We start from the raw sequence: 12,335 nt of genomic DNA, 5'->3' as shown, positions 1-12,335 counted from the left end.
CAGTATCAAACCCTTCCCAGTAGTCTAAAATCGGAACATCTACATAATGTTTTCAGCCTACCTGGGCTAGAACAGTGCAAGAAAGCTGCGTGAAGGATTCCTGGACATTTACCTACAAACTACTGAAACTAGATTCACAAATGTTTCTTGTATTGTTAATAAGAGACTCCTGAAGAAAGGCTTATGCATCCTTCGTATCTGTAAATGACCGAGTCCCACAGCTTATGCCAGCATTTCAAAAGGGCATTAGATTTCCAGACTGATCAGCCTTGCAACAGTCCATCTGGCATTTCCCGTATAATTTGTTTTTTTCACCTTCAGTCTTACTCAATTAAAATCAAGACTATGTGGATTCAGCAATGAATCAATGTAAAAATGATAAGCAACTTAACGTACAGCTAAGTCATAAAACAGACTGGGAAAAAAAATGGTTAAAGTTCTACATGGTCAGCTCAGGCTTTAATTACTGTGTACCAGGAACCAATATGACATATGGGAGAATGCATAGACTAATGCCAGCCATTTCATTTCTAAGAGTAATGTAAAAGTCAGCCTTAGAAGAAAAATGTACATCTGCAAATTCTGAGGAAACCACGCTACAATTCTGGCTTCACTGGCAGAAGAAAGTCTAATACAAAGTTGTATTTTACTTGCAGGCTGCATACAAGTACTTGTAAAGCCCTGGGCAATGTTATGTTCGGCCTTCTTTTGCACTTAATCACTTGCATGAAAATGAATTCAAATCATTGCAATTGTTTTAAATACACTAAGTGATACTTCACACATTTTAAAATTATTACTTTAATAACTAAAAATACTGATTTCCCCATCTAGAGTGTTCTGCGCACTTTTAATTGACAAATTCCTGAAGCCACTAACATAATTTTGACAGAGAAACACTGCCATGAAATGAACCTGAGCTTTGATTTAAAACACACAGATTAGATATACACTCACTAGATTTTTAAATATATGTATCGTTTTCCTTACTCTGCCAAATGTAAATAGGACCACTGATAGCAATCATTGTAAACATATCCAAACAGAAGAAACTGTTCAGAAGCAATAGTAGAAATACAGAAAAAAATTCCCCCAAAGGCAGATGGATTTTGTCTTTTAAGATTCAATGTTTTTACATAATCCAGGCTCCATAAATAAGATTAAGTTTTCAACGCTGTATACAAAAGCATCTAATGTAACTTTTCTCAAACTTATGAAGAACAAAAAAGTGGTTCAATTTCTGCTTAATTGGAATTTTTCCTGGAATTAGACCAGGAACATTTAGTAAATGGGAAGACTCTATTTATTTATCATCGTCAAGAGGCTTTTATTTCTGCCGTTCATGACTTCTTTTGTACTGTTTAGAACAAGGTCTACTCAAACAAACCAGGATAAAACCTTCTATCTGATAAAGCTTACAACGCACATTGAAGTAGTTATAATAGTGTGCTGCTCTTCAACATGGTTAACAGATCTGATAAGATATTCAGACTGTAATTGGTCTCTCTAAAGATACCAGAATGCGATAAAAAAAAAAAAAAAACAGCCGAAAATTTAATCATATATCACTACATACAGAAGAGGCCAATGTTGCCTAAACTTGTGTTATGAATGGGTGTTACATTTATTAAAGCCACATAACAAGTCAGTGGCAGAGCGCTTCAGGCACCCAATCCTGTCTAATCCACACTGCATTTTCATTAATTTACAATATCAAAAGATCAGAACAAGCATCAGATTTTAAATTTATGTAAGTTTAAACTGACTCGCAGTGTGGTCCTTTGACAAAGCTAAAACCAACAGTCTAGGACAGAAATATGAATTGAAACTTAAAACAGTTAGTTTCCCCTCATGAAAAATATGGCCTCTTCCTTCTATAGGGAAAGTTTTTTTGATGAGTGAAATGTCAAAACACCAATAGCAATCTATAATTGACATGACTAAAATGAAGCCATCTTGTTCCTCCCCCCTCAAAAAAGTGTGAAACAAAACAATATAACTAGAAATCAAGAAACAATAAGCTTAATGTAGAATATTTTGTTAACTAGAGAAAATAATAGAAGTCACTGTATTAACTATTCCTATTGCTTGTGAAGGCAGCACTTGAAATTTTCATACTTTTTTTTAAAACAAAGATTGATAGAAACTTTATGGAAGGCAGAAAAATAAACACCTTAATTTATCAGTTTAGACATATATACTTTATACGTATAATAGGCCCCTCCAGCTTTTCCCCACACACACACACTCTCCAGATCTGCAACAGCATTTCAATTTCACTTTAAAATGATTATAGTAAATAGCACAGTTTCAGCCATGCCAACTTACAGTTACACTCTTGGTTCTATGCTTTAGTAGTTTAATACACTATTTCAAATCAATGGCTTGTATTTTATCTATTCCCCTTCACAGAAACACAGTGCACTAAGCCATTAGTACTGACAAAATAATTTGGAACTATCAAATAGTACAGACATAAAAATGGACATCACAACTGCATATTTTAATGGGAAATGAAACAATTATTTCAGTAATTGATACACCGCAGGATTCTTCCCTTCTCAATTATGTTATTTTATTGTGTAAACACTACATGTATGTAACATGCCTTACCAGAGACGGTCAGCATTAACAGCGTCATCGTACAACAAAATATATAGGCAAAACCCACCAACCACCAAGGCATGGAATGTGGACACTGTCCTGAAAAAGAGATCACAGTCACAAGGAGGTACTGACATTCACAACTTTCCATACTGTGCTTACAGTAGAATCTTTCCAAAGACATTCTCAGCTGCATCCAGATACCCCTGTGGAAGGTAATCATCTCTTCTTTATGCTACATCCAACCACTTCTACAATGACCAGTGGGAAAAACAGTCAAAAAAAAGGAATCTATTAGATTGGAGTGGGGCGGTGAAGTGTTAAATAGAAAGTAGGGTTTTAAAGCATCCAAGATCTACATTTTCCTCCAATTATCCCATAGATTAATGAATCCTCAAAGACAATATGACATTCAACTCTCTAACAAGTACTTACTGTATTGTCCCATTTGCTGGAAAATCTGTATGCATTTCATATTCAGACTGGCCCATGAGTCCTGCAGCAGCAGGCTTCTCCTTTCAGGCACCAAATTAATACGTGACACATAATAAATGTGCCAACTTCAGGTTTTAGAAAGAGGGGCACTAAGTGAAAAATCCTATCAAGGGAAGTTTCAGAAAGAATTTCAAGTGTATATGAAGTAGATTCTGGTTTTCAAAGAGAAAACTTGTCTAACAGAAGCTTGGAGCTAAGTACCTGAGGTATAGCAGCTACAGGTTTACATGAAGTAGCAGCTTTCCTTTACTTTATACTACCCTTGTCCTATATAAAGTCACAGTAGTCAGAGTTACCGTCTCCATACTTGGGTACAAAACACTTTTTTCCTTTTTTTTTTCTCCCCCAAAGACTCAAGTATACAGGCTGCGTGCACACTGTAGATAAACTCTGAATGTTAACAAACACTTAAAGAGAATTACCTATTTACAGAGGCCCCGGCAGGGTTTCTGCCAGCACACAGGCCAGGGCCATTCCTGCCCTTTTGAGTCCACATGTATTCTTGGAAGGCAGAACAATGCAACGGGCATGGCTCCAAAACGCATAACCTTGTTCCTCTAGCCATGGGTTTAACACTACTATAAACTGCATCTAATACGGTGTCGCTACTGTCTGCTTTCCCGCTTTTCAAGTCTGACTAGGAAGAAAAAAAGTTACGTGCCAAAATAGCTCTACCGAATCATGGTATATACCAAATCATCATATTCGAGAACTGAAGTTTGGTGCTGTGTGATCTGAAACACCTTTGCACCAAGCTCACAGCATTAACAATATGCATACAAATGTATAGATGCTGTTAGTCATTAGTCTTGTCTTTGTGCACATTGAATACATGTATTTGAAAGTTATTAACATTTTACGTGTGCGTAAGTCACTCTCAGGAGTCTAAACTCTACTATGCAAGATTTGAAGAAAACATCTTACTTCCTGTGGCAGACTTTGCAAAGAAAGAGTAGGTTATACTGCCTGGTCTGTTTCCAGATGTTATATTATCATCTATTGGCACTAGAAGATTCTGTAACTTTTCATTAAACAAATCATAAATAGAGACTTCTTTTAAGAGTGTCATCATGCTATTTTCAGCATCTTTTTCAATAGTGTTCCAAAAAAAATGAATGGAGATTAATATAATATGAATAGTCAAATGTAACAAGCTGGATTAGAACATTTACTAACCATTACAGCACAGGCTGCTTTCCCCCTCCTCCCCCCCTCTTTTTTTTTTTTTTAAACAAAGAAAATTTATTTATCAGAATTTTAATCATAATTAATGGTTTACTTAAAATGTCTACTCTTGCACCACAGAATTAGCGGAGAGCTAGGAACTTAGTTTCTTTTTTAAAACAAAGCATGGCATATAATATTAATGTTTGAGAAATACCTGGGATTTTTGAACTTTAGGAGAGGATAATGCTGAAAGAAGTAAAATTTGTCCTAGAATATAGCTCATTAGTTTACAGTTGCAGTTTGTCTCAGGAGTGGCTGTTTATCCAAATCTTAGTGTTTAGAATACAAACTATACACAAGCAGAGCACTTGAAGGGGAAGGAAAAAAAAAACCAAGAAGAAAGAAAAAAAGTAGATTTCCTCCTTAACTCTGGACTTTGAAGTTTCTCCACAGAAGAGGGGACCAAAAAAGGGAAATAGTTTGACCTAGATTCCATATTAAAATGGAGTGTTGTACTATCAAGCTCAGTACATTTCCTTGAAATTACTGTCAAAGCTTGCATCCTTTAACTCCTCATTAAACTGCAAAGAAAAAAGTTGCACTGATAAGTTGCATACTTGTTCTTTTATTATTGAACATATTATATATTTTTGCAACTATTATAGAAGAGGCGACAGGAACTTATGCACAATAAATTAAAGAGTTATACTACATCCGTAGTATAGTTTTTAACTCAATTTGAGCATCTGCATACTTAAGATTCCAGAAGCAATTACTTTATTGGTTCTTAATTCTTGGAAAGTCAGAATGAATAAATTGACAGTATGGAAAACACAGTCCAGAGCTGCAGCTCAAATGCTTGATTACAAAACCCTCCAAAGTGTAACAATATATTTCCAATGCTACAGCTCATTTCAGGCAGATGCCCTCTTCCAGACCCAGCTGAGCTGATAAAAATGCGTAACCATCCTCTGTGCCAGTTTCCTTCGGGACTGCCAACAGAACCATTTGTGTGAGCACTCCCTACACCAGTTCAATATAGGACAAAATAACAAACATCTACTTTTAAACCACTAAAGTTAACCCAACTCATTTTACTGGGAAATAGTAACTTTCTCTACCTGCACAGCTGTCTGCAGAGTACATACATGTTCACCTACATTCTCTGAACATGTAAGATACTCCTTGGGGTGTCTCTTCATTTTGGTGAAACGCTGGCGTGATGAGGCAGTTTGACAAAACGCTGGGGTCAGCAGAGCTAACAGTCAATCTTTTGTAGAAACACAAGCACTGTGTTTCTTTCACTTCGTGCACTCCTCAGGTATGACATCAACAAGCTGTTGATGAACCATGCTTTGTGTTTCACACCTTCTAACTCCAAAACTGAATGTAGCACTGGACCACAACTCATCTGTGTGCTAACATCTACATCCCACTACCAACCCCAAGGAAAGATGTGGAAAGAAGTAAAAAAAGGACACAGCCTTGGGTGGTGTATCAACTTGAATAGTTAAACACCTTACTACAAAGTAGCACAGAGATTAATGAGCAGCTTATTTCCAGCACACTTGTGATGTGTGAAACAATTCATATGTTATTATGCAAAGCACTACAACTTAGCATAGTGCTACCAGGCATGGGATATGTTCTCAGAAAGCCTATTATGCAATTCAAGGGTCACTTGATGTGGCTTAGAGACAAAAGTTCAGCTCCAACACGATAACAGTTTAGTTTAGTTTCCCTATCTGCTGCTATTGTCAATTGTAACATAGAGATAAACCTAAGCTGCACTGATATCATGAACTGGCATCCTACAGCTGTTCTGGCAGATAGGTAATTATTCAAAGATCGAACTGAAATAAAGATGGTGCCTTTAAGAACACTGCAGGTGGACATTTGCCAAATGGAAGGGCAAGACTATTTGAGTTGCTAATGCTGCCTAGAACAATGGAAACAACTTCAAAGGTAGACACCTGATACTGCCTTTAAACAGCACTGAGGAGGAACAGGGATGCGACTAATGCATTTGGAGTGCAGTGACAGCCATACAGCACACTTAGCTTCAAATTTGAGAAACACCTGGAAAATATTTTAAAGTTGTAATAGGCTACTCAAGCATAAAGTTATGCCATATCGATTCGTTTCAATCGGACAAGCTTGTGCACTATACCCTTTCAGAATAGTATATCGCAAATAAAACCTCAGTGATCACCCCGTTTGCAAGTACTACCCTATACTTCCTTCATGGCTTAAAAGAGAGGAAGGCATCCAGGAAAGATACACAGGGTTGAACAAGTTTCTAACAGTGCTCTGTCTGAGGAGACAGGTGTAATGCAGATGGATCCATCCCACTGATGGAACCGCAGAAACACAAAGGGAGTGAGAAAGGCTTTTAGATTGAGTTTCCAGAACTCCTTCCTGAATGCGTACCCTGTGTCTGTCATAGCTTCCCCCACCACTTCTTGCAGTCTCCTTCCCCACCAACACACCGATGTACCTGTCTAACCCCGCCTCACTCCAATACTACACCAAGGATTCGTGGAATTTCCTGGGAAACAACAACTTATCTAAATTTCTTAGAAAATCATAACTTATCTAAAACAGGGTGTTGTGTAGTAGCACTGGGAGAACAGAGAGTAATTTGCTTTGCAACCAAAAGCATGACCAGAGATATGCTAGCACTTAGATCACAGAATAAATTGCAATACTTTTGACTTTTATGTATGTTTAGGGAAGGGAATTTTGTACCTCTTCTCTTTACTGGAAGCATCACAGCAAAGCCATTTAAAATTAATCCGCTTTACCTCATTACCTCTTGCCAGACACCGTGTTCTTTTTCTACTGACTTTCACATGGGCATCACTGTCTAACAAAATGTTTAATGTACAAGTGTTTGTAATGCTGTGTGTTCAAAAAGGGCCCTCAGCATTTTACACTCAGAATTTGCTGAGTGCCTAGAACCCTCTAATCTTTACAGATGATTAACTAATAAAGTTTTCTGCAGTTTTACATGTACACACTTAGGTGGTTCAGATGTTGACAGTTTCAGAGAGTTCATTAGCTGTAGTTTGTTTGGAACACTATACCTTGAATTCCATTCGATCTTCCTTTTTTGGCTGAGATTGTTAAAACCAGGTGTTATTCGTGTTGACACCCAAGAACTTAAAACATGGAACAGGAGTTGAAATACAGTAAAACTGACAACAGCAATGCCAATAGTCAGGTTGCTGAAGGAAGCCATTGTTCTTCAGCCTGTGAAGAGAAGCAGAAGGTAATTTCAGTCCATTCTCCATTTAACTATTTTAAGCAGCCACAGAAAGTGTTTTTGACAGCTAACTTATCAACAGAAATATTATTCAATAAAGTTTTATCCTGTTCAACATTGCTACGTAAGCCTTCATAGTATTAAAATATCCCCAAACTTTAATAAGTAAAAGTTGCATTTTGGGTTTGTGTTTTTTTAACATTTGCGTACTATACATCTTCATCGCCTAAAGTCGCATGTATTTTGTCTGCGCAGAAAGGACCACTGACCAGTGCAATCGCCGGCTCAGAAGTCTCTACTCCTGCTCCAAGAAGCTCCAAAGTTAAAACTCATCTCATTCTTACCAGATTGACTGCTGCTGACAGGATTTTAAAAAGCAGCAATGAAATCAGATAAGCATAGTGCAGAGATTTTCAGGTCAGCCTCAGGAAGTAGTATGTTTGTGCGCTCTACAGAGACAGTATTTCTCAGTTTGCATTTTGTTCACAGTTGAGGGCTTCTCTTTGTGATAGCATGTAGGCTATCATAACTGAGCTTTTTTCTTCTCCATATGAAAGTCTAAACTTTGCACAATTTCGGAGCACACTGAAGAGCTTCCTACTATCAGAGCTAATGCATTTTCAGATGCTGAATGTTTACCTATTTCATGAGGCCTAAACAATTCCAAGCATAAATGTCACTCTCTAAATGCTTCGGTCATTTCTTGCAAGTCACCAGGATTTTGCAAGACAGAATGATATCTTCCCAGAAGCCACAAACTTCTGACATACATCTCCCGTTTGATGGTGTTGTCAAGTGTTTTTGTCAAGTGTTTTATCTGCCAAGACTGACAAAGGTTACAAACTCATAAAAAGTCAATTTGTATTAAGTTGAACAGAAAAGGGGAAAAAAGCCAAAAGGCTTAATTTAAAATATTTAAATAATGATTTTAATAGCCATTTAAATAACTATTGTCACTTACTTTAGTTTTTACTGAAGAAAACATCTAAAAATAAAATGAAGACTTAGAGGCTAGCATAATTTGATGTTACTACAACAACCTAATGGTCAGCAAAAACTGATACAATTATATAATACACTTATGTCCACCTTTAGTTCACATGCATTATAGAATGAGGGAATGTACCTTAGATTTTTTAATTTGTATCTGCATTGCAGATGGAAAGAAACTTGAACTTCGGGGGGGGGAAATGAAAGAAAAGTCCACCAGTTAAAATAATAACTTAAAAAAAAAATAAGTACAATATTCCCACTTGGTGGTATAAATGGCAACTATATTGAAACACGGTTTGCATTTAAACTTAGAACTTCAAGAAAAGGTGTATTACAATTAGATCAGGAAAAAAAAAAAATGTTGTCCTCAGAGATTTAGAAGCAGAAGGTTCAGTGATCTCAAACCTTTTCCCTCCTCCTCTTTCTTTTCTTCCCCCCTCCAGAATTGAAGAGTAAAAAAAAGCGTATTATCTGAAAACTTTCTCTGACAAGTACCCACAGTAAAAGTTACAGCTATATAAGCAGAATGCTGGACAAATATAAGCAGATTTGCTGAGTGAAACCCGCATCCATATCATATGTATTTCAAGTCTTTACTTCAGACCAGCTTTAATTCCGTCCTAGGGACTCCACAGTTGTTAGATCATATTTGATGTGCTCTTCAGGCCTATCTTCCGGCTCTGTTTAACCCAAATGGAATCCAGCTTGCATGCTCTGGGACAGCTATGCAACACAAATCAAAATGCAATATGTTGGGGATCAGAATATTCAGTTCATAAGTGCATTTCTACTCCAAACTAAAATTTTAATGTATGTACACTGCAGTGCATTGCAACAAACTCTGGTTCATTCCAGTTATTTATTTGATGGCCTGTTCTAGTTCAGCAGCATACTAGTCTTGCATGCTTTTTAATGTTAGTCTATTAAAAATTCCAGTTTCAAATACTATCCTGAATATTCAGTATTCTCTCAAGTACTTTTTACACTGTTCTCCACATACTTCTCCATTTGCCTCCACTAACCAGGAAGATAGAAAATACAAAACAAACTTTATGCACTTTTTGCACAGTTTAAAGTTCTAGAGACAACGTGCATTAAGCCTGATTTTCTAAAACTTTTCAGTTTGAAGGAACAAAACAATCAATTCAATTTTTTATCTTGCAGTTTAAACCCCCTGATAAGCACTGTATGGTGCCTATTCCAGACTCGCCTGGGGCCAACACTTTGTTATTACATCATCTCATTTGTAGTAAGCAAGTCCTCTCTTGGACCACGTAAGGGAAAAAATCAGTTGGTTTAATGCCTGAAGTGTGTGAAGGAAGCCAGAACACAGGTTGAAGACAATTCTCTTCAGAAAAATAGCAAAACCACTGAACATCAATCACACCTACTTCATCCTTTTGACTAAAATATAGAAATTCTCATGATGCTACCAATTTTATTCATCTGCAATGACTATAACTAGTACCTCTGAGTTTCAAAGACACTGACATAATCTCTTGGACAAAAGAAATCCATGTTTTGCTTTGTTTCCTTAGCACCAGAAGATTTTATTAGGTAAGTAATGTTTCAGTGCGTGACAGGTGTTCATTTTAGTACAGGAGATTATGGAATTAAACAAAAAAACCTCCCAACCATCCCTTGCAAGAAATGCATTAGAAGAGCTAATCTTTCTTCTAAGGAGCCTATACAGGAATTTGTTTTTAAAAAAAAAAAAAAAAAAAAAGAAGAAGAAGAAAACAGTTGCGTGGAAAGTGCAAGATCTGACTTTCAGAAGTATGATGTACCTATACCGCTCAGTAGTTTTAGCAGCAAGTACAGAACCATGATGCCAGCGAGGGAGAAAGGTGTGATGGCAGCAGAGAAGAAACTAGTCACCCAGACTCTGTGGCTGGTCCCACAGATACTCATAAGGGTTTTGCAAGACTCATTTCAGAAGGCAATTTCATATATGCTTATCAAGATGCTGTTTACGTACATTAAGTACGAAGTCCAGGAATAGTTTCATGTTTTACTTAGGCAAATTAAGAGTGCTGTATTTTAATTCAATTCAAGGACCAGGTGTAAACACAGTGTTTCATGTGAAATGGAAGAACAGTTCAGCTATAACCGTTTTCTCATCTAAGTTGTTTTCAACTATATCCTGTTTAACATGAAAATTAACTGGTTTTTACCAGATTTTCTTTTTATCTAAAAGAAAAATGATTCATGTTGTTGAACCAAAGCTTATCACTTAAAAGAAACATAATAAGCTTGTAATTACACATGTTTTTTGTGCCCTGAAGGCAATGGCCAAAGTTAGTAAGTCAAAGCCCACTTCAACTACACTGTGTTTTTCTGCCCCAGTATCTCCTTATGGGTGTCCAGCAAAGTCTGATCAAGATACAGAACTTCATGGATTATATATGAGCAGACACTTTATCCCTCAAACTGCATAGTCATTGATTACCATTCAGTCAGCTGATACAGTGTTTGAGCTCGTGGAAGGCTGAGTGGGGAGGGAGGTTTAGTGTAACTACTTTGTAATTCCGGGGCAGGGGGAAAGCACTATATCCAGGTTGGACCCTCATCATTAGGTTTTTAGCAGTAGTCTTTTCCTGGCTTTCCCAAAATTACTGTCTTAACCATTCAGTTAGACAGTAATTACAAATGATCAGAACTTCACTCTTGCAGCTTTTCAATGTAATCTTTGGGTAAATAAATATCAGCAAACACTTGAAACTAACAATTTTCAGCAACGTGTTAGTTACACGTGTCTAGCGCAGTATCAACCTGCTCTATCGACCACAGTAATTTTGAGAAAGCTAGTAACACAGCTTTTCAATCATACTCAGCAAGAGCTGAAAATATGCTGTTTTCATTTGCTATTAACATGCTGTGGTTTTCCTGCACTTCTGTTTTTACTTGGAATTTAGAAGAAAAAAAACAACAATATTAAGACTCAACATTCATTCACCCCCAATACGAAACTATTATGAACTTCTGATAGAAAAAAAAGTCAGGACTTCACTGACAGAGAATAAAGGAGCAGAAGAGTTACCAAGCACCGTGCCACCAATGGCATTTAGCATTTATGTTCCGCTCATTTCACTGTTTCCACATCAATTTTTCACCATATAAGCGACCACATAAGCCACCAGACACAGTAAGGAGGCGCAAAGAAAGGCATAAGGTCTGCAGCCCTTACTTTCTTCCAGGCCGGATTTCAAGATGAGCTGGATCAACTACCAAACAAGATTACAGCCTGAAGCTGCTAGTGACACCAGGACATCCCATTCAGCCCTGCGCCCTCCTGATCCGTCTGAAACTGTAAGCCAAATCCAACGCTTGCAAAGCTTGCCACGCTGACTTCCAAAGAGCGACGTGGGACCACTGACTGACCGCACGTTTTACAACGAGCCCGGCAACAAAACATCTGCAGTGCCCGAGTGTTGCTGTGCTGGGGGCTCCCCATGGTACTCTCCACTGATCCGACCGGATCACCCGCACCGCCTTCGGCACCGCGCTCCGCTCCGCACTGAGGGGACACGCGGCAGAATTCAACCCACCCGCCGCCTGAGCCGTGGACGGCTCTTCCCACCCCAAAACTCCCCTCTGCCCTCTGCCCTGACAGCCCCAAAGCAGCTCGCAGACCAGGCTCGCCTTCAGCAAAGGCAGAGCGGGTAAAGGTGGTGAGGCAGTGGGCGCTGCCATCCCCCTCCACCGACCCCCTCACCCCTGCAAGAAGTTTGCCGTCGCAAAGCAACAGGGAGGGGGTAACCCCACCACCACCACCAGCACACACCCCCCCAAACTGGACGGCGGGACCCTC

At 38.2% G+C, this 12,335-nt stretch overlaps 1 protein-coding gene across 1 annotated transcript in view; it reads right to left on the bottom strand.

Annotated features, from left to right (window-relative positions):
* Positions 1 to 7,527, bottom strand: part of LOC104286186 (transmembrane protein 56-B-like) — an 18,445-nt gene extending 10,918 nt beyond the window's left edge. Inside the window, exons 1-2 of the mRNA XM_009884753.1 lie at positions 7,353 to 7,527; positions 2,614 to 2,703 (exon numbers count right to left, since the gene is read on the bottom strand). Of these exons, the coding sequence (XP_009883055.1) occupies positions 2,614 to 2,703; positions 7,353 to 7,507 (245 nt within the window). The 5' untranslated portion in view covers positions 7,508 to 7,527. The remainder of the gene's footprint in view (positions 1 to 2,613; positions 2,704 to 7,352) is intronic.
* Positions 7,528 to 12,335: the final 4,808 nt, after the last annotated feature.

This window comes from Charadrius vociferus, unplaced genomic scaffold (genome assembly GCF_000708025.1).
Source record: "Charadrius vociferus isolate BGI_N301 unplaced genomic scaffold, ASM70802v2 scaffold163, whole genome shotgun sequence".
NCBI lineage: Eukaryota > Metazoa > Chordata > Aves > Charadriiformes > Charadriidae > Charadrius > Charadrius vociferus.
The sequence above is the reverse complement of the archived record's forward strand: the minus strand, read 5'-3'. Positions and strand labels throughout refer to the sequence as shown.